The sequence below is a fragment of the Drosophila virilis genome, chromosome 4, assembly GCF_030788295.1.
Source record: "Drosophila virilis strain 15010-1051.87 chromosome 4, Dvir_AGI_RSII-ME, whole genome shotgun sequence".
NCBI lineage: Eukaryota > Metazoa > Arthropoda > Insecta > Diptera > Drosophilidae > Drosophila > Drosophila virilis.
The window spans coordinates 19,630,873-19,652,648 of NC_091546.1; the positions used below are offsets into that span (position 1 = coordinate 19,630,873).

A 21,776-nucleotide genomic window follows, 5' to 3' on the forward strand; every position below is an offset into this window, starting at 1 on the left:
GTTCAATGCAATGAAGTTCGACTTGCTTACTTTGGTTATGGCTCATGGAAAGCGCATCTATGCGAAAGAATTTATGTAAAATAAACATATTTAAATTTACAAGCATTTCGAATTCGAAATGTATTCAAGTTATTATTATAAAACGTTTAAAGTGTCCTTCAGTTAACTTTCTTTTTGCTTTCCGGACAGGCTACAAAATGAGATCATGGAGTTCATTTTACTAACTCTCTAATTTGTCTATTACATGTGATTTTATTAATTATTAATTATTATTGTGTAGCCTTCTATTCTATAATTAATTTCTTTATTCTTTTAATATAATATTGTCTCCCGCTTTTGAAACTTTTCGAAATGGTATGATGTTTTGTGCAGGCTGAAGCAGAAAGCATCTTCGACCACATTGTGCAAATTTAACTCTGTCTGTATGAAGGCGTAAAACTCAGAACCTGAATATTTGAACGATTACGTCCAAGAGTCACCAAATTTGATATTTAGCTTCAATAAGAGTATATAGAGACCAAATGTCTTTCATTTTATGGCTTCCTATGTCTGGAGCATTAAGATAAATAAATTTCTTGTTGGCAGAAAAAGGTGCAGGATATCGCCTAGTCGGGCATTTCTCTCAAATAGTAAAAATAAAACAACAACAAAATATTGCTGACTAGAATTTTAACTAAGTTAGTAAAAACATCGCTTACCATACAACATGAGTGTAGCGGAGCTTGGATTAAGTTCGTCATCATTGCCACAATATCTGCAATATAGTTGGAAATAAATAATTTTCTTTTTATTGATTATGTCTTTTTGCGAGGGCAAATGTATTTGCCGCTTCACGTACTTCAAATAATCGTTAGATATTGACTTTTATTTACTCTAAAATTTGTCGCCAATTTGCGTAAATTGTAAATGGCAGCTGAGTTTGCAGCCACAAGCCGCAACCGCACGGCTCCGAACAAGGCTCCTAATGACCAATTGCTGCCTACAGCAAGTCAAACAAATAAAATATTCAAGAATCCGCCCGCAGGAGCTGCCTGCTCCGAGCCAGCCGCACCACATTCGTAGCTGCAAGACACACAAACAAACTGTCCAATGAAACAGATTGCCAGGAAAACAAACAACCAGGCAAAAAAATAAAACAAAAAAGCATCAAAACAGATATGTAAAAAAAAAAAAAAAAAAAAAAAAAAAACAAGAGCAAGAGCAGAAGAAAAAACCCAAAAAGCTGCAGGATAAATTGATGGCAAAAAAACAATACAGAGGCCCTCAAACCAAGCTGATTTCTTGTTTTTTTTTTTTTTTTTGTGGAGTGCATGTCCTGGCGCAAGGGTTTAACGCACTTAAGCAATAAAAATCGAAACAATTTTCGTAGCTGCCAAGTGAAATTGAAACAAAATGTGCGCCAATGGGGAAAATACTTTCGATTTTCGAACCAAAATGGAAAACTGTATAAGTGCGAATGTTATAAATAAGTGGAGCAGTCGGCAATACAGTCAAACTTGTGTCCTTTTTATATGCAATACGTTTCCATTGGGGTCTGACTTGACAAACAAACTGTTTGGTTTTGTGTGCTGTGCCCTGCATCCTGCCTCTGTCTGTTGTTGTGTGTGTGTGTGTGTGTGTGTGTGTGTATTTTATCCTTTCGCATTGCCCGCTTGCTACAAATGACTGGCCATAAACGCATCCTGTCTATTGTTTATGCTCGCTGGCGTGTGGCAAGCGCATAATTGAAAAAGGACATTCGATTGGCAGCCCAACTGCCGGCAATATGGCGGCCAGAGTTATGAAAGGGCACATCATAAAAACCAGGCACGTAAAATAAAGGCATACGGCTTTTGATTAAGCAACAGACACAGACCCAGACCCAGACCAGACCCAAACCAGACCCAGACCAGACCCAGACCAGACCCAGAACCAGACAATCTTATCTAGCTATAAATATCAGTCAATCAATATATATATAAGTGAGGCTGTCCCGACTGAATGACTGACTGAATTGGAGGCAAACGTGCGGACTAATGTGTCTGAGCATTGAACTAACAAGAGAAAGATCGCTGGCTCAAATTCAGCAGCAAGTTGAACCAGGCAACGCCGGTTAATTGCTTCTAGCCTATCTATACATCTTCTAACTCAAACGATATGTTTTGCTCTCTCTCTCTCCCTCAAATATACCCAGTGCCCGATAACAGCGCCACCTATCGGGCGGATGGCAAGAACAACCCGCTGAAACATGATGCCAAATCGCTGACCGATGAAATGGATCGCATGCAGGACCTCAAGGGCTGGGCTGCTGCTGGGCCACTCTACAACAGCCGCAGATCCACCAAATTGTTAACCCTAGTCCTCGCTGTCTACCTGGGGGCGTGGCAGGCCTAAAAATGTGTAGCAAACTTTAAGTGTAATTTGTACAAAAGCAACAAAAATAAAATGATGTCGTAATCCTAAGCGAAATCCTAGTTTGTAAGCGAAAAATGTCACATGTCGATTTGGTCACACGGAAAATGTTAGTTGACATTTTTATTTAGTGCTTAATTCGAAATTGAAATAAATGTAAAAAGTTGTTGTTGTTTAGCGCGTAAGTTGAAAAGGGTTTTCGAATGCTGTCCGCACACAAACACGCACACACACACACACAAACACACAGGTTCTGATAGATACAACGGAAATACAAAGTATTAGCATGTAAAATTCGATGCGAATCGCAATTTGCAAATTACATAGACGTCTTTAAGCTTAGCATTGACTACGGTTTGTGTATATGAAATAGGTACAACAGCTAACGAACCACAACTTAAAACTAAAACTAAAACTAAAACCGAAACTAAAGCTACATTTAAATCTAGGCTAAGTCGAGTGGTTAAACAAAGTCAACCAACTGTCAATGAAATGTTGCTAGAGCCCATTTTATTTAAGACTCATGTAAGCTTCTTTTACGTGCACCGCAACATTGTTTATATATATAAATATAAATATACGTATATATATTGTAATTTTAATTTCAAAAGAAACAAATAAAAATGCCGTCTTTAATTATTTAAACTGAACTTTAAATTAAAAGCGGAAGGACACAACTTCAATTTGCTAGCTTTTAATTCACGCAAGCAAGTCAACGTTATTGTAACAATAATCATCCAGGTCTGGCAATCAGTTAAATTATTGACAATTCGAACCAGCAACCCGCCTTGAGTTGTAAGCGACCCTCAAGGGTCAAAATACAATCGGCTTCACAAAGGCCAAAAGGAAACTAAGCATAGCAACTAAACAATTTATTTATTGACCTTCCTTCAGAATCATATAGGGAAAATAAATTTAATTTGCAGTATCGATTTGTGAGGAGTAAATGATAATCTGTTTCTATCAATCTATCTATCTCACTATGCATATCTATCTATCTATCTATCTATAAATCTATTAATCTATTAACCTATTAATCTATCAATCTGTCAATCAATCAATCTATCTATCAATCTATCATCTATCAAACGATCAATCTATTGATCTATCTATCGATATATCTATCTATCTCTATTTATTTATATATCTATCTACATATATCTATCTATATCTATATATATGTCAATCTACCTACCTACCTATCTATATATCTGATAGTTGTGATATCGAACTGTCTATCGAAGCGCCTATTGATCAATCTACCCATATTTCAAGCTATGTATTTATGTATCTACATTGATATATCTATCTTTTTATCCATTCATCCATATCTATTTCAGCCCCAGCACAATTTGTGCTGACGCCACCCATGGACGACACCTGTTTTAAAATCCGACTTTTAGAAATGCCGGCAAATGAACAAAATGTTATGAACCACAAAATGTGTGCCCAACTGCCGAATTCCGAAACCTTTGCCCCTTGCCCTTTTGCCGCTTGCCCACGCGAAAAGTTTGTTTACGTTTGCCATCAATTTTTTACGCCATCGGCCCACTTGGCGAAATGTTTCATTATGAAGTCGGTAGCTAACAAACAAAAAAAAAAATGCGTAACGCCAACGAGTTTATAATTTAATTTAAAAAACGCAGAGCTAACTACTACAAAATTAAATAACAAAAAAAAAAAGTTCATAATTATTAAAATAAATTAAATGTCTGCTGCTGCCCTCATAAACTCACGAGCGGCCAATTAAAAGCACGTCCAACGTGGCTAGTTTTTGCTCAAGGGTATACGAGGACCGACAATCCAAATAAACTGGAAAAAAGCACTTAACTAGCGGATACCCTGTAAACTAAACTCAAATTTAGAGTTTTGTTACAAAATGCAAACAATTCATAATGCTGACGGTTGAAATACGAGATATAAGTATATGGATGCTCATTCAAAATTAATTTTTGTATTCGGAAATGTTGTTTATAAAGCTTAAAAGTTTAATATAAAGAAAGCTCTTGCAGTTAGCTCAGAATATTTTCTAAATTTAATAAATAATAACTTTGGCTTTAAAGAATCTGAAAGAAAAGAATTTCAGAGCTTGTTGAAGACAAGCAAAGAGCATCTTTGGATTTTTTCTTACGTTGCGAAATAGCTGAAAGCGAAAGAAAGTTTAAAGTTGGCTGTGAAAGTGAAATGCAGCTGACCCCTTAGTCAATATACCCCTTGTGGAAAGCGCTGCGCTGCGGGTCGTAAAAATCGCTACCGCGGCAATTTGGTTGCATTTTCACACGCGTTGCCCCGCAAATAGCAAAAAAAAAGAAGGGAAGTGGAAAAAATTGGCATGTGTGGGATTATGCAATCGCCTGTGCCTTTCGCCCCTTTGCCACCTTTTAACCCTTTCCCGCGGCAGTCCGCACAAAAGGCAAGTTAATAAGAGCATGTGCCGCATGGCCAGAATGGAGAGCGAAATTCTCGGCACCTAACCAAGCGCCGACAAAGACCACACAGCCAGCCACACACACACGCACACACACAAAGGTAAAAGAGCTGACAACCTATTGGGCGAAAACTGTGTGCGAATAGCATTTGACAAAGTATCGATATTGGGCTTAAAGGTAGGCAGCACTTTTTGAGGCTTACTTCATGACAAACACTGTGCACAATTAATTTACAATTTATTGAGGTGTCAACTTAGCCGAGCTGTCCTCTAGGCTGTTTGCTGCACACCTGTCGATTTATGACACAATATTTGTTATTTAATCGTGCAATTGACAAAGTCAATTTGCATTGTAATCAAATATATATATCAATGCACATATGCACATATGCCTGTCATTGATCCGTTTAATCATGTTCAACTCAAATTATTTCGTTAATAAATTGTTTGTCTGGCGTGTTAATTTGTTGGAAAAAATGTCAATGTACACAATGTACACAATTCATATGTTTGCTCTGGTAGAGGCGCGATTCAGTTTATTTGACGATTTGTTTCCATTTCCACTTATTTTCATGATTCATATTATTTTCTTTATTTTCAATATTTTGTTTTGTTGCATTTTAATCTGCAAATAAGTTGACCTAAGAAAATTGAGTTTACAATTTGAACTATATTTTCAGTTATAAAACTGAAGGAAAATAAAGGAAATTTTATATGGAATAGATGACAGTGTGGTGAATATTACGAAAGCTTTGAAAATGTCCCAAAGCTTTCAGCACGCAATTCACCATGGCCTTAGCTTAGATTAAGTTAGCTTTTAACCATTTAAGGCTTTTAAGCTTTTTGTAACTGTTAGCAATAACAGTTAACGGTAATGTTAAATTTTGACAGGAAGAACAAAACGCTGTCATTAAAATTTATTTATATATAATAATATACACAAATTTAAATATATGTAAGAAATAAATATTTTTAAGATTAAAATAATGACTTACAAAAAATTCCAGAAGAAATATAAGGGAATTACAATAAACGAATTGATATATATATACTTGAAAATATGAATAAGGTAGAATTTAAAAAAAAAAACAGTTTGAATAAACGGTATTCGCCCATGTTAGGCTTGTGGTGAGAAGCTTGAAGCCGAAGAGTAAACTTTCATTCGTACTTTTCAACCAAGAGTGGGCAATTTTTTCGAAAAACGTATCAAATCAATTTTTACACAAACCATTGAAATTAAATTTTTTAACTGATAATAAACACATTTCCACAGTTATGGTTGGAATTTCTAAAATCGCTGAACCACGCATTCACTTTTGTGCATAATGCTGCAGCTAATGATGATCTATAATATAAATATTCCATGGTATAGATGAGGCCTCCTTCAAAATAATAATACCTTCTCCAAGGCTAGCATTTAGCGTTTCTAACATTTAATTTCCCAGTTCTCGGTGTGAAATTGAATATTTGCCGAACTCTTAGGCGACACAAATGCTTGCAATTTATTTGCTTAGGCTCAAATGTTTTTTATTCGGCGCTGACTCAGACTGTGAAGCAATCATTATTTGTTCAGACTTTTGGATTGTGCCAAAATATATATATGCTTAAAGATAATAGTTGTTATCTGAAAGTGTGCTGCTAATCAGCTAAGTTACTTAGCATCTTTCTCTATGTCTATCCCAAAAGACTCGGCTCTGAAAAGTGAATCTGTGAAAAAGTGCTTACTTAAAATTACATAATTTATCATAATATATTATCTGTATCTTAATTTAAATGCACGCATGCTAATTATTTGCATATTGTGACGTCAAAGTCATTTTTGCAAGCCCATTGCAACTAGATAAAACCAAAACAAGTCGATAATTTTGGTATACCGCATTTTAAATACTCTTTCAGTATTGTAAAATATCAGAGATAATAAGTTTTAATTTAAGCCAAAATCACCTTTTTTTCGGCAAGGCATTTTATCATATTTTTAAATAAATCCCAAAACGTTGGAATCAAATAACTTTTAGCCTTAAGCTAAAGAAGCCGTTCTTCGAGATAAGGCTTGGAAAATCCAACCAGGGCCTAGCAGCATCTAAGCTAAATGTTTTGCCAATCAAATGTATATTCTATTTCATCCAACACGAAATGCATTCTTGAATAGCTTCAGTATTTACAGTCCGATTTCAGTGCAATTTCTAGATCCTTTACACAAGATCCTTGCACAAGCCTCTAATTTCAAAAATGCATTTTACCGCATTCTAAACATTTAGCATACGAATATGCGGTTGTAGCAAGCGTGACAATTTGCCAGAACAACCAAAAATGCTACCTACCCACTTGCAGGGCATTGTCATGAAGTCATCATGCGAATGATAAAGTGTAACGACGAGTCTAGGTCTAGAGTCTAGAGTCTACTTCTTATCAGCGTGTATAAATATATCAGAGAGCGCTCAGTCAGTCAGTCGTTGATCTGCAGCAGCCTCTGCCATTTCAATTTTAGTTAAAGTTTCAGTTTCAGTTTCAGTTCAATTCAAGCATGGACTTCACGCTGGTCTTGTTGAGCTCGCTGCTCGTAATTGTGCTGGGCTGTTTGCGGCACTGTTACAACTATTGGGAGCTGCAGGGCGTGCGGCAGCTGCGTCCACATTTTCTGTTCGGCCACATTTTCAAGCTGAAGTCCGTGCATCTCAGCGAGCTGCTGCAGGAGACCTACGACGCGTTCAAGGGTAAAAGTCGCGTGGCTGGCACCTATCTATTTTTACGACCCATAGCCGTGGTGACCGATCTGGATCTGGTGAAGGCCATACTCATCAAGGACTTTAATAAATTTGTGGATCGCTCGAATACGCCGCTGAATCTGCCAGAGAATCCGCTGGCCGGCCATCTGTTCAATCTGCACGGCGAGGAATGGCGGGCGCTGCGTACAAAGCTGTCGCCCACATTTACCAGCGGCAAGATCAAGTACATGTTCAGCACAATAACCGGCGTGGCCCAGCAGCTGGAGGAGACCTTCGAGCAGGAGGTATCAGAGGCAGGCAGCACCTTGGAGCTGCACGATCTGCTGGGCCGCTACACAGTGGATGTGATTGGCAGCTGCGCCTTTGGCATTGAGTGCAACAGCCTTAAGGATCCGCAGGCTCAGTTTCGGGTGCTGGCACGCAAGCTGTTTGCCAATCAGAAGCGCAACGTGCGCTGGAATCTGTTCAAGGTGAACTACATGAAACTTCTGCTGAGGCTGCACATCAAGATGCGCACCTTCGACCAGGAGTACACGGACTTCTTTCTGCGCCTGGTCCGTGACACAGTTGAGCTGCGGGAGCGTGAGAAAATTAGGCGCAATGATTTCATGGATCTGCTGCTTGATCTGCGCCGCACGGATCAGAAGATGGGCTTGTCCGTGGAGCAGCTGGCCGCACAGGTATTCGTTTTCTTTATTGCCGGCTTTGAGACCAGCTCCAGCAACATGAGCTACGCGCTCTTCGAGCTGGCCAAAAATCGATCAATACAGCAAAAATTGAGAGAAGAAATTCGCCGCGTGCTGCAAGTACATGGAAAACTAACTTACGAGGCCATGATGGAGATGCCGTACTTGGATCAAGTGATAAACGGTTAGTGCTCAGATTAAACTCGAAACTAAATAGATAAGCAGCAATAGTCGCTTGCCTGGCAATTGATAAGGGTTTTAGATAACAAATATTCGAGATACATCTGGACAGAAGACAAAAGTTTGAGTCAGCCAAAAATTATTTGCTTAACAAACTGTCGAACTGGGCCCCAGAACAAGTCTGTCGGCGCTGAAAGCAAACAAAATAATCTCGACAAGTAAACAAAACACAGCCGATTTTTTAGAGAAACAAAGTTCACATCGAAGGCCCAACAAGCTGAGCCCATTATTCGACTCAAAGTGTGAAAGCGTTTACAAGAAGCAGACTAGACTGAATACTATATAACTATATGATGATGCCTCTTTATTAGTATCAGGGGCTGATATGGACAAATCTGTGCCTCAGTCTACCTTCATAGCAAGAGTTGGCCGGATCAGCTATATCTATATCTCATTATATATAAATGTTTACCCTGGGTGACTGACTGACTGATAACTTAAGTTTTCACGGATTTCAAGAGAGTTTTCTCAAAGTCCATCAGCAAGTGTGGAAAAATAGTGAGAAACGTTTGTACAAAACTGTTTCGTTTAGTTCTTTGTTTTAAAATTAGGTAACATTTCGTGCTCAAATTCATTTTCGAGTATTATTTTGCAATATCTTCAGATTCCTCGCAGAGAAAATTCGACTCACACAGATCGTAATTATTTCCAGCTAAGTGTATAGAATTTGATTTTAAATACTTTTGTAATATACTAAATATCTACCAGAGTATTTCTCGTAATTACCAAATAATAATGAACTCTTACAGAGACTCTGCGTAAATACCCGGCTCTGGCCTCGCTGACCCGCGTTCCCTCCGAGGACTACAAGCTGCCCAGCGACGAGGGGTACGAGTCGGACGGGCACATAGTGCTGGAGCGCGGCATAAAAGTGCATATACCGGTGCGTGCCATACACTACGATCCGGAGATCTATCCGGAACCCCATGAATTTCGACCGGAACGTTTCGAGGCGGCCGCCTGCCAGCAGCGTCATCCGTTGGCCTTCCTCGGCTTCGGCGATGGGCCGCGCAACTGCATCGGACTGCGCTTTGGGCGCATGCAGGTGAAGGTGGGCCTGATCACATTGCTGAGCCGTTACCGCTTCAGTCTGCCGCCCGACGGACCCAAGGAGCTGGCCATTAGCAACAAGAACCTACTGCTGGTGCCCGGCGAGGGTGTCCGACTGCGTGTGGATCGACTTCAGACAAACAGTCGCGACGAATGTAAATAAATTCAATAAAAACAATAACAAAACTCAAGCAAAATAATGCTGCATAAACAAATACTGCGTACGCTCGAATGCGGTAGAAATTGAAACCTGAAAACTGGCGTCGCGATATGTGAGCAGAAAATTCAATCAAATTGAAGCCTTTTGGCGGTCGATTGAAAGGCAAACCAAAATTTATAGACGCCGCAAAGCAGCTGCCCCAGCTGCTGCTGTTCCTGCTGCTCAGTCAGCGTCAACCGACACTGACACCTCCGGGCACTAAATCACACAAATGACACCCACACACGCACACACACACACACGCACACACACACACGCACAGACACATGAGCATGTGAGCTGACCAAAAACCCATGCGGCAACACACTTGATGCACTGCTTCTACCTGCAGCAATTGGTTCCAGTATGCGTGTGTGTGTGTGTGTGTGTGTGTGTGTGTGTGTGTGTGTGTGTGTGTGTGTGTGTGTGTCGCTCACATAAATCCAAACATTTACAATATTTTGCTAATTAGCAGAATATGTGTGAATAATGAATGCACTTGATGTGCTGCAGACAGTGTTGCGGCTTTAGCTATTTTCTAGCTACATTTGGCTACTTACAATTTTAAACAAATATAGCTATTTTCTGGCATGTTTTTGACAATTACCAGCCACAATTGTTGTCCAATCTGCTGCTAAATATGGCTAGTTAAAATGTTATAATATTTTAGCTATTTTCCGGCCAGTCAAGTACGGCTGGTACCGTCCATACAGTTTCATGGTTTGTGAATGACAATTTTCAAGCTTTGTAATTTTATAATAAATTAGCTATTTTCTGGTACTTTTAGGGAATCCTCGTCACCAGTGTTGCCCATTTAGCCATTTCCCCGTATCATTTGGCTCGTTAAAATTTAAAACGAAATAAGCGAAATTTTGGCATCTAAAGGACATAATAGACAACTGCTAATTTCTAGTTAAATTTAAATTTTTTCACAGCTTGTCTGACGAAAACAAGAAGTAACATCAATTTGGCTGTTTTCTAAAATGTTGTACAATTTTAGCTATTTTCTGGTTTATTTATGGCATACTAGCCGCCAGTGTTGCCCAATTAATGTTATAATCAAATTTAGCCATATTTGTAGCTATATAAACAGCACTAGCAGCTTGTAATACCCATTCAGCTAGTTTCCAGGTAAATTAGAAGTTCGTCAGTCGAAAACAACTGAAATTTAAAACTGATTTAGCTTTTTTTTGTTCTTCTCAATCACAATTGCTTGTTAATGTTAAAAAAGCTTAATCAGCTATTTTAGCTATTTTTGCACATATTGCTTGGCCTCTTTTTTGAAGCCGCAGTTGGCAACACTGCGTCACGCAGCTCACAAGCGAGACAGAGTGGGAGTGGGAGTGAGAGAGAGAGAGAGACAGAGAGGGGGGAGCTGGAAAATGAGAGAACTTTGATGCATGGAAACTCTTGTAGGTGTCATATTAAATTTATGACTGCGTGTTCAGACTAGCAACAAAGGCTGGCTGCAAGCTTCAGCTTCGCATTTGCTGATTTTAGCGATTAGTTACGGAAACTATGAGACAGGGTGTCGATAGGGGAGGTGTGAGGGCAGAGAGAGAGAGAGAGAGAGAGAGAGAGAGAGAGCGGAGAGAGGGCGGGGGAGACCCAACGATACTGTTGCACATTCGTAGGCAGCCTGAAATAATGTGTGGGTGACATTAATCAGGAGCAGGCAAGTCAGAAAGGACTCTGCTCTGCTACACAGATTGACTGAATGGCTGACTGACTGACTGACTGACTGACTGATTGATAATTTGCGCACAGCTCAAAACTCCAAGAGCTGAAAGCGGAAATTTGTACTCTAGTCACTTTATGGACTGTTAAACAGTTGAAGAGCATTCCACCCATAAAAGTGGAAAATCGATGGAATACAGTCATATGAAACTGTTTTTTAATTAAACAAATATTGAAAGATCTTTGTTGAAATTCATTATATATTAGATACTTATAACAAAAATAAATAAAATAAAAATCAAATCATATTCAAATAAATAAATAAAAAAATAAATAAATAAAATAATCAAATAAATTACATATATATAGATAAAAATACTCCTTGAAAATGAATTTTTTTTTATTTGTTAAAACGTTCTTGAGAGCTCGAAAGTTCCCGAGAAATTGCTGAGTTCAATGAAATGTGGAATGTGTGGAGCGATTCTTATGCAGAAAAAACTAATTGAAGCAAATCAAAGTCTGGCCTAGATCATGACTTTGTGGCATGTTCGAATTAGAAAATTTGAATAGACAAACAAAATTAATGACATACTTACGTAATTAAAAAGAAATCGTAAATTCCACAAAACTTATAATTCTTGACTTTTATTGTTAAAAAAAAAAAAAAAACTCCAACAATTTAACAATTATTTGAAATATCTTGCAATTAAAAACAAATTGTATTTGTACATTGCAAACTCGCACGATTTACTCCAGAACTAATTCGAATAAATGCCGCAGCAGTTGGCACAGTTTTTTGCATAGCCCGAAACATGGACTGAAGCAGCACATGAGCAGACCATAAATAAAACGTAAATCATGACCGATCCACTGTAACAATTTGACGAATATGTGCAGAAATAAAAATATCAAAATGCAACTTGACAGAAACAAATCCATTATTATCGTGAGGCGACAATTTTATGACTGATCGAAGTTTCAATTGAAACAGCTCGATTTGTCAAATCGAGGCTGAGTATTTGTGTCGTGAGAGAGCTCGCTTCGGTGAGAGAAAGAGCCAAGCCGAAGTCTTACACATAAATAGAGCCAGTGCCGACAGAGAGAGGAGGCTGCAACTAGTTCAGCTCGATTTGTTGAATCGGCGGGGCTGAGTCTTTGGGAGGGAGAGCTAAATAAATAGCAGTTTGCCTCTGAATGAGAGACAGAGAGAGCGCACTAAATCGAACTCTTAAGCTGCCAGTGTGCCCAAATATATAACACACAAACAGAGCTTAAGCCGTGAGAGATGACAATTTTATAACGGATCAAAGCTCAAACTCAATTAGTTCTATTTGTCGCAGCGGAGCTGAATATTTGTGCAGCGGGAGAGCCTAATATTTGGCAGAGAGAGAGAGAGAGAGGCAGAGAGTGCGAGCTAAGCTGAGCTCTTAAGCTGCCAGTGTGTCCACACAAATCCAGACTAAGAAACCTTAAGAGAGACGCCTTAAGAAAAGGGTGAAAGCAACGAAAAATCAATTTATATCAAGACAATATTTTTAGAATTTTAGAGCATGACAAAGGAATATCTATTAGTTCCTGTGCAGACACCATAATATAGCACATGTTTCTTTGCGAATAAATCCTTTCGAGTCGTGCATTATTTGTTGTTATTTAATTGTCCCGCTGCCATATCAGGACATTTCACTTGTGCTAATGGGTTTCGCTTAGCTGACATCATTTCGTATAATTAGCTTATTTTATGCACTTTTAATTGCCAATTTCCCTTTTGTGGGCCAAATGCCATCAAGGTTGCGCCTATAATTCGCCGGATAACTTTGTCTATTAAACGCGTCGCATCGTAAAAATGCAGAAATTAAAATTTAGTTATAATTTATTGGAGCAGTAGCTTGCCCAACTATTTTGAGCACAACCCCGATGCCGGATCAGGCCGAGAACTTTGCATGTTCATCCACAATTACAAGGCGGTAAAAGGGGGGTGTATTGGCTCAAGGGGTGGGGTGGGGGTTGGCGTGTGTGTGGATTGGGGTGTGTGTGTGTGCTGCAGCTGTCGTCGTCGCAGAACGCGGAAGCGACTGAAAAGCAATTATCAGGTGTCAAAATTTATATTAGTCTACCCGAAAACGGGACCAAAACAACAACTTAAACTGGGAAGCAACACAAAAAGTTGCCAAGGAAGCGAAAGAAACTTGAAAACAAGTGCTGTGCGGGGCGAGGTCGGGGCTAGGGTAGCCGGCGTCGGTGTCCTGCCAGGCAGGCTAACCCTTTGCCCCGCCGCACTTGCAGCCCAAAATGATTTGTGGCGCAAGTGCATTGGCACGCAATGCAAAGTTGAATGGAGCAGCAGCTGCGGCAGGGCGGGATCAGGTCGGGAGCAGGACAGGAGCAGTTCCCATGATGAGGACGACGGCGACGTCGCCGGACGCGGATATCCTTTTCAACATTTTCGCTTCATAACAATAATTTTTATGCTGCAGTCGTTGATTTTATTTTGTTTTTTGTTTTTTCAACTTCTTTTTTCTTTTTGGGTTTTTGTTTTCCATTATTTATTGGCCCTGTGCGTGTGTTGTGTGAAAATGATAGGCTAACCATGCCCCAGCAGCGAGGGGGTTGCGAGGGGGGCGGCGTGGGCGGTTTGATTAGCCGCCCGCCTCATGCAACTAAAACTGATATATGTGCGCAATTAAGTTGGCAAATGAGGCGCCGAGCAAGGTGGTGGGGGGGGACTATACAGGTAACTCCAACTCAGCCAAGCGGTGCCTGACACAATCTGATACCGTTATTGAAAAGCGTCTACCAAGTGCGAGTGTGTGTGTGTGTGTGTTTGTGTGTTTGCCCAACGTAAGTTTGTTTTTTATGTCGTGAATGCCTTCAGCTGGGCATAAAATTAATTAAAAGTGCGAACTATAAAAAATAATAGCATACTTATTGGCGCACATATTGAAAACTGTTTAACGAGATCTGAGGTTGTTTTCTATTAAGTACAATTAAAATTTAAAATATTTATAAGTGACAAAATTGATTAGAACAGTATTCTAGATATGCAGGGTTATCAATGCTACATTATTTGTTATCAATTTTTAAAGAATTTTCATAATGAATGTAGGAAAGTCGTGTTCATTAACATGATGCAAATTTTCACATAACATTTTAGCCAAATTAAAAATAAATTAAAATATTTAATTGCTTTCTACTACGAGATAGCTGTATTTTGAATGCAACCAAGTTTAAGTTCCTTAAAACTCTGCCATAGACAATTGTCCAAAAAAAGCTCTATAAATATGGTTTTTGTGTCGAAATCCCTTCTTTCCTTATGAGTTCTGCGACAAGCTCAGCAATTAAGAGTCTCATCTTGTGCCTAACATACCTGGAGAACATTCTCAAATTAAACTTTTATATTAAATAGCCACTTCAGAGAAATGCAATTAACAACGAAGTATAAAAGCACCTCAAGGGTATTTGGAACTCGGTGTGCCGTTGTTAAGCGTTGATTTTTTGGTTAAGTAATGCAGTTAGTTTGAAGGATTCAGCAACAACAGTGGGTCTTATTTATCAGATTTGCAACTCTTGTTGCTAGTTTTAGCAGCTGTGCCGCCAGCCAATGCCATGACCAATGACAATCAATTTCTGCTTAACACGCACTCGCCAACAGCAACAACAACAGCAATACTCACATGTAACTGTTTTACAAGCGCCATACAGACAGAAATTCATTCATAAATTCACGAAAAGCCGCGCTCACGTAAAGTATGCAGAGCAAATTTCCCACAAGAGTGGCATTCAATTCAATTCTCGTTCAACTGTGGTGAGTTTCAGCAGCCACCCCCCATTGGGCAGCGCGCCAGCATTGTCTCATACACACACACACACACACACACACACACACAGAGTCACACATACACGCGCGCGCACACACACACTCTCGTATTACAAATAAAACCAAAAGTTAGAAAAAAGAAGACGTGAAACGAGCGGCCACCAACAAAAAGCCAAATAAAATGTAGCCAGCAACAACAAAAATCACAGTTGTCTGATTCGTTCGCGACGCAACTGCCACCGGTAAATGCCATGCCCACACCACCCACCAACACCCGACCGTTAAGCAACCCGACAGCCAAGCAGCGCCAGCAACGGTGAACAACGATTTGCTGTGTCCCATGCACATGTCTTCGGCTCGCTGGCGCGCTGCTTCGTGCGGCATTCGCTGCGACCGCCAGTTTCAGTCTAACGACAACGTTCGGGGCGAACGGTTGTGTTTTTTGCTGCCGACGCGAGAAGCTGGCGAAAATCGTGTTAACTCGAGTGTTGCCCAAACTGTTGCTGCTGATCAAGTCAAGCAAAGGCAAATGTGTTATGAAACGCTGTCAGAATGCGGTTAATACAACGCTAACAAAACGCTCAAAATCAAAATTAACGCTGAAATTCACCTGAAAAAAGTGTGCAAATCTCTGGCATAATTAATAAGTAATTAACAACAAGTTGCATAAATGCAGCACAACAACAATAGAAACACAAAAAAACAACAACAAGAAACAAGCGCCAGTTGAAACACGCTACTAACAAGCGTTTCGCTCGCGTGTTTAGACGCGCATCAGCTGAAAACGCGCGCGTTTTTCGCCGCTTGTTGGCAATTTAGTTAGCGAATGTTTCGGCTGCGTGTTAACTGTAATTATATTTAAAAAGAAAAGCAAGATGAAAAACTAAAGCCATGTTATTTATGCCAGTGCTTACAGTGCCGCCTGCCACACCCACCCACCACACACACACACACACACACACATACACACACGCAAATGACTGGAGACGGTCAATAGTCATATTCGCGCGTGTTTTTGATGTTTATATATGAACGTGTGTGTGTATGTGTGCGTCGTATATATGAAATATGAAATTTGCCTATAAATGTGTCTGGCGCTCTGCTGTTTATTGCCAGTGCCTCATGCCCCATGGCACATGTGTTGCATGGTTTTAGGCGTGCACAATTGCAATTGCATATTTCATGTTGACTGCAATTTAAAGTTCATTGATATCCATAAACCGCACTCGCTAACGAAGCCGGCAAATGGCCAACAACATAACTACACTAGACTACACACAAACAGTTAAATAGCAGATACATATGCCTGCCACATTATTACAACATTTGTTGCAAACATACTTTTGGTCTGCCCAGCGCTTGATAGATTTTTGCTTTTGGCCCCAACTTTGGACATTTGGGAGCACATGTGTTTTTTTGGCCTCTGCCACTTGTCGTGTCATTTGCATTTTACATAAAACTTTGTCTGCATTTTATTGTTGCCACTCGCTATCGAGTTGATTGCGATCGCATTGGATTTTGTGGGGTGTGTCGCAAGGGGTGTGGGGTCGTGATTCCAGGTGCCACTCACCTCTGCCTGCTATGCGGCCATGCAAAGGAAATGCGATTTCAAATAATCGCATCGTTCAGACCAACATGAGCCATGCATAATTCAATTACAAAAACAAACCCATTCCGGATACGCAATCAGTTTCATAATAATAGGGTATATATGCTGTTTGCTATACACGAAATGTGGCATATGATTACAATATTCATATTTCCCAAACCAAACAAAATTGTCTGCAGTTGTGCTAAAAATATTTCTAGACGCTCAAAATGTTCATAAAAAAGATGACGGTCAGATTTGTGCCTTATCCAACAAAAGTTAATATAAACAAAACTTTAGAAAACATAGTTAAGAGTCTTGAACTTGGCAATAAGCTGGCTATATAAAGGGTTTTATAGACCAGTTCCCTTCAACAGGATACATTTTATATACATATTTACTTGTTGAAGTAAAAATAAGCCAGAAATTATTAAACTAAAATATATTAGAGAGCACCAGCTGCTAGGATTTTGGGATTAAAATATAATGATATATTCGTAAATAAAGTGTTTTAATAAATAAATAGATACATAAAACAATACATTAATAAATAATTAAAATTATTTATAAACTAAATAATAAATAAATAGATAAATTAATTAATCAATCAATTAATAGCATATAAGATATTTAAATGCCAAGTGCTTCTAAATAAATAACTAAAATTTAAAAACAAATTACAATAATAACATATAACAAAACCAGTCATATAAATTATTTTCAATACTCATTCGAATTTTTAACTCTTTGAACTACTGCAAAAAAAAGGTCGTTTGTCTTCTAACAACACTTCTAAGAACACAAAGTAATTATAATTACAAATTGGCAATAAACAAAAACAAATGCATATTTATAAATTTTTTTTTGATGTTAGAAAGAAATTTGTCACGCTTTGAACTATTGGAAAAACATCTTTTGATTTTTTAGATTTTATTATAATTTTCTTTTTATTTTCGAATATAAATTTATTGATAAATATTCAAATTTAAAATCTATTTATTTTGTTTTGTTTATTTAATTTTCTCTTGCTTGTTTTGTAATTTGATGTTGATTTTTTTTTTAATTAATTTGATAATTGATATTTTAATCTGTTATTCATTTTGAAATTTTCCATTAATTTTTTACTTGAAATTCAATTTTTAATTTTATTATTTATATATATATATTATTCTCGTCTGATTTCTCTCGTGTTTCTTAACAATATTTGAAGCTAATGAAAAACGTGACTTTTGTTAAGCTTAAGCAAATCCTGAATTTCCTATGCTTAAGTAACAATAAAATTTTGCAAAATAGTTTTTTTTTTTCTAATCAAAAGTTAAGTGTGTTAAAATAATGTAGTTCACTTTTAAGGCTGTCTACCTTATACAGACTTTTGTTTTCAATTGAGACACACACTCAGCGCAAAAGGCACCTCTTCGGCTACACACACACACACACACATACTCACACACGCAAATTCATATCAATGGCAAATTACACAGTCTCCATTTCAGTGGCAGGAACGCAGCTAGCTTGGCAAGTCGCAACTGGAATCGGAAAATTTCGAGCCAGTACTTTGACATAATGGCAAAGAGCTGGCCCGCACCGCCCCGCCCTGCTGCCCACCCACGCGCTTTGGCATGATGTGGCAAGAAATGCAGGCCGGCTCTTGGCTTATTATGCCCAGCCCGTGTTTGTTGTTGTTGTTGTTGTTGTTGTTGTTGTTGTTGCTGTTGGCGTTGTTAATAACAAGCGATAATAATCAACTTCCGTGCTGAAGGCAGCTGGAGGAAGGGTGCTAGCAGAAAAAAACGGAGCAAAACATTGCATACTTGAAGGCGCCGACCAGCAATATTTCATACCATATACATTTTGATATATAGAGTATGCTAATTTTCTGCCCGGGCCGAGCTGGGCTCAGGGAAAATAATAATTTTGTTTGAAAAATGTCGAAGTTGCATCGCGATAAAAACGAAATATATCACGTGCTAATTAATGTGTGTGTTGAAAATTGAAAATGTTGCACTCCAATGCGTACATTTATATGCGGCACGAGCATGTGGCAAGTGCCACTGGCTAGTGCAGTGCGAGTGCAGCAGCATCTGCATCAGCTTTAGTTTTCTGCTGCATAGCCTCAGGCACACGGCCACACGCGCAGCGTATGTAAATAAAAACATGCGTCTGTTTGACCTTGTGCGGCTTTTCCATATGACAAAAACAACAACAACAACAAACAGCAACAGCCGGTGTGGCACAATGTGCGCTTCTTCTTTTTATGACAATCGCAATACTTGTGGACACCAACTGCACACAATTTGCACATAATTTAACAGCTGATTATACAAATTGTGGCCAATAGTTAGGGGGGCTAACCCCCCTCCGCAGACCCGGTCCGAACTGGACCTCTCGACTTTGCATGTCCGAAACGATAAACAAAATATACGACCAAGCGAGCCTCAACAATGCAATATACAAAATTCCATGAGTAGCGCTTATTATGAGCCATAAATTTGCCCGGAAAAACACAGCTGACCGTGTGTGTGTGTGTGTGTGTAACAATTGAAACATGGCTGTCTTTTTTCTTAAAAGAAAATATAAATATACATAAATAAATATATAAATATAAAGAATATAAAAATATTAGTAATTGAATGTAAATATAATAAAAAAAAATATATAATAATAATTTGAATTAATTTAATTATTTTTATTTGAAAGCTCACTTCTGCTACATAAAAATTTTGCTTAATTTCTGGTTACGCGCATTAATAAAACAAAAACAAAAAAAATAACAGCAATTAGCTAAACAAACACTCGCACAGGCGACGCATAGAGCTTGCTACGGCTTCAGCTGGTAAATGGGATTTACATGGGCAATACTTCCAAGAAAAATAGACCAGGGTATTAGCATAAGCCAAGCGGCTGTCCGTCTGTCCGTCTGTCTGCCTGGCTAGCTGTCTGAATGTACGTCTAAACTGACATGGGCGGCATGTTCTAAATTATTAATAATATTGCTGGGCCTATTTAGTAGACATTTTTAGTGTAGTCTGTTGTCTGTTGTCTGTTGTTGCCTTGTATGGTCGAGTTTTCAGGGCAGCTGACACGACCTCAGAACAGGCCAGGCCAGGCTAGGCCAGGACGTGCAGCGTGAACAAAGGACACACACGAGAAACTTTGCCTTCAATTGCAGGTGAAAATCAATAAATATACAAGCAAAAATGAAAAACAAAAACAAAATCGTAAGAAAAAGAAAGTAGACAAAAAAAAAAGAATTTTAATGAAATGTCATTTGAAAATTGTTTCTGTCAGTTGCGGCCTACAGAAACACGACTTTTAATGCCAATTGAGAGTTATTTTGGTTTAGCTTCATAACCGACTCACATGCAAAAATGAAAAAATAAATTAAATTATATATAAAATAAAAAATTGAGTAGTAGGTTTTGTTAGTATGTGAGCTTTTTCAATTTAATATCGAAGTAGAGCTAGAAATTATTTAAGATTATTTAAAATTTGTATTATATTAAAAAACTAATTCTAATTGCGAGTTATACTAAGGTCTACTTAGCTGTCAATTTTAGTATCAATATTTATTAATTTAGTTATTAATATTTGCATTTGTTTTTAGCTTTAATACAGCCATAAATAGTCAGCTGTTAAGATGACTCTTATAAGACTTATTTGGAGCATGTTTAAACTCTAGCCTTTTTGAGTTCGCTTTAATGACTCAAACGCGCGACTGCAAACGTTCGCAAAGTGAAGTAAATCAAATTAACATTTTGGGCTAAATTTCCTTTTGGGAATTATAATTTTATAAATGTCATCAAGTGAAATCCTCTTAGGTTGGCCAAAACCAATCGCAACTGCATTGCGTCAGAGCTGGGCTATATCAGCCAAACATGTGACATGCACTCGGCCTAATGGCAATGGCCAATAGAATTGGCGACTGCAATTATAAAGCGCAACTATTTCAGACTCAACTCAGACGAACTGCAACTTCATATGGAGTGCTGCACGATTTAATGCTTTCTATACGAGCCGCACGTTGCAAACGTGCGGCAAACACACTCAGACACACACATGTGCACGATGCGGCACAAACGAAACATTTCATTTCCGTTCCATAAACAGTTTTGGCCCCGGGCTATGTTTAAATGCTATAAGCAAAGGCGAGCTGAAATGAACAGAGGCAGCAGGCAGCAGGCACTGTGGAGAGGGGTTGCTGTCCCCTCAGGCAACATGCAACACCTTCGCCAGATAGTTGCAGGTCGCAGTTAATTTCTAGCAGCTGCTCGCCTATACAATTTACAGAGCCCAAACACGCAAAACTCAATGCGGACTACAGCTTGGAGCTGGACTGCAACCGGTAGCGGGAATCCGGGCCCAGTGGGCGCTTTAAACTTGAAACTTTTTTTTTTATTATTGTTGTTGTTGTTTTTGTTTTTGTTATTTAGCGCATTTTCGACGTCATGATTATTGTTTGACTTGCTGGCCGGCCCGACTACAGCATTGTTTTGTACTTTCGATACGATTTTCAAGTACTTTTGTTGAACTTTACGCATAAATAACAACAACAACAACAACAGCAAAGGCAACGGAAACGGCAACCGGTCCAAGTTTATGCCAATAGAGAGAGAGAGGCGCGCTAATGACTGCCAATTAACATGACCCAAGCCAACAGCAGCTGTTTACAATAGCCGGGGGCCTGGGTCACTGATCCCCTGCCTATTGCTGCTGCATTCCTGCCGGAGTTCAAGTTTACCATATTCTCAGTTGAATTAGTTGAAATAGTTAATCGTGCATTGCAATAAGCTGGGAAATGGGTGGAGTGGGAAGAGATTCTATAATACAGGCGGGACTTTTGCTGGTCTATCTCTGAGCTTGCGATCAGAAACAAATTAAGCATTTCAACATAGAGAAAATTATCTTTAATAAAATTAATTTAAAAGATCAAAAAAAAAACAGCGCTCGAAATCGGGTATAATAAATGTCTATCTCATT

General features: G+C 38.8%; 2 protein-coding genes and 1 long non-coding RNA gene across 10 annotated transcripts in view; 2 read left to right on the plus strand and 1 right to left on the minus strand.

The window, feature by feature from the left end:
• Positions 1-4,123, plus strand: part of DIP-theta (Dpr-interacting protein theta) — a 58,064-nt gene extending 53,941 nt beyond the window's left edge. For 7 of the 8 annotated variants that reach the window (XM_070208931.1, XM_070208932.1, XM_070208934.1 and 4 more), the window contains 2 exons: positions 2,174-2,572; positions 3,732-4,123. In XM_070208931.1, coding sequence (XP_070065032.1) covers positions 2,174-2,373 — 200 coding nt within the window. In that variant the 3' untranslated portion in view covers positions 2,374-2,572; positions 3,732-4,123. Of the gene's footprint in view, positions 1-2,173; positions 2,573-3,609; positions 3,679-3,731 lie in introns of all 8 variants that reach the window. The other variant, XM_070208929.1, reaches the window with a different exon arrangement.
• Positions 1-21,776, minus strand: part of LOC138911201 (uncharacterized) — a 54,561-nt gene that overhangs the window by 24,589 nt on the left and 8,196 nt on the right. The window contains exon 4 of the long non-coding RNA XR_011416596.1: positions 699-754. This is a non-coding gene — a long non-coding RNA (uncharacterized lncRNA). The remainder of the gene's footprint in view (positions 1-698; positions 755-21,776) is intronic.
• Positions 7,267-9,736, plus strand: Cyp6a16 (Cytochrome P450 6a16). The gene is made up of 2 exons (XM_002051383.4): positions 7,267-8,415; positions 9,221-9,736. The coding sequence occupies exons 1-2, from the start codon at positions 7,344-7,346 to the stop codon at positions 9,682-9,684; spliced, it is 1,536 nt and encodes a 511-aa protein (XP_002051419.1). The 5' UTR covers positions 7,267-7,343; the 3' UTR covers positions 9,685-9,736.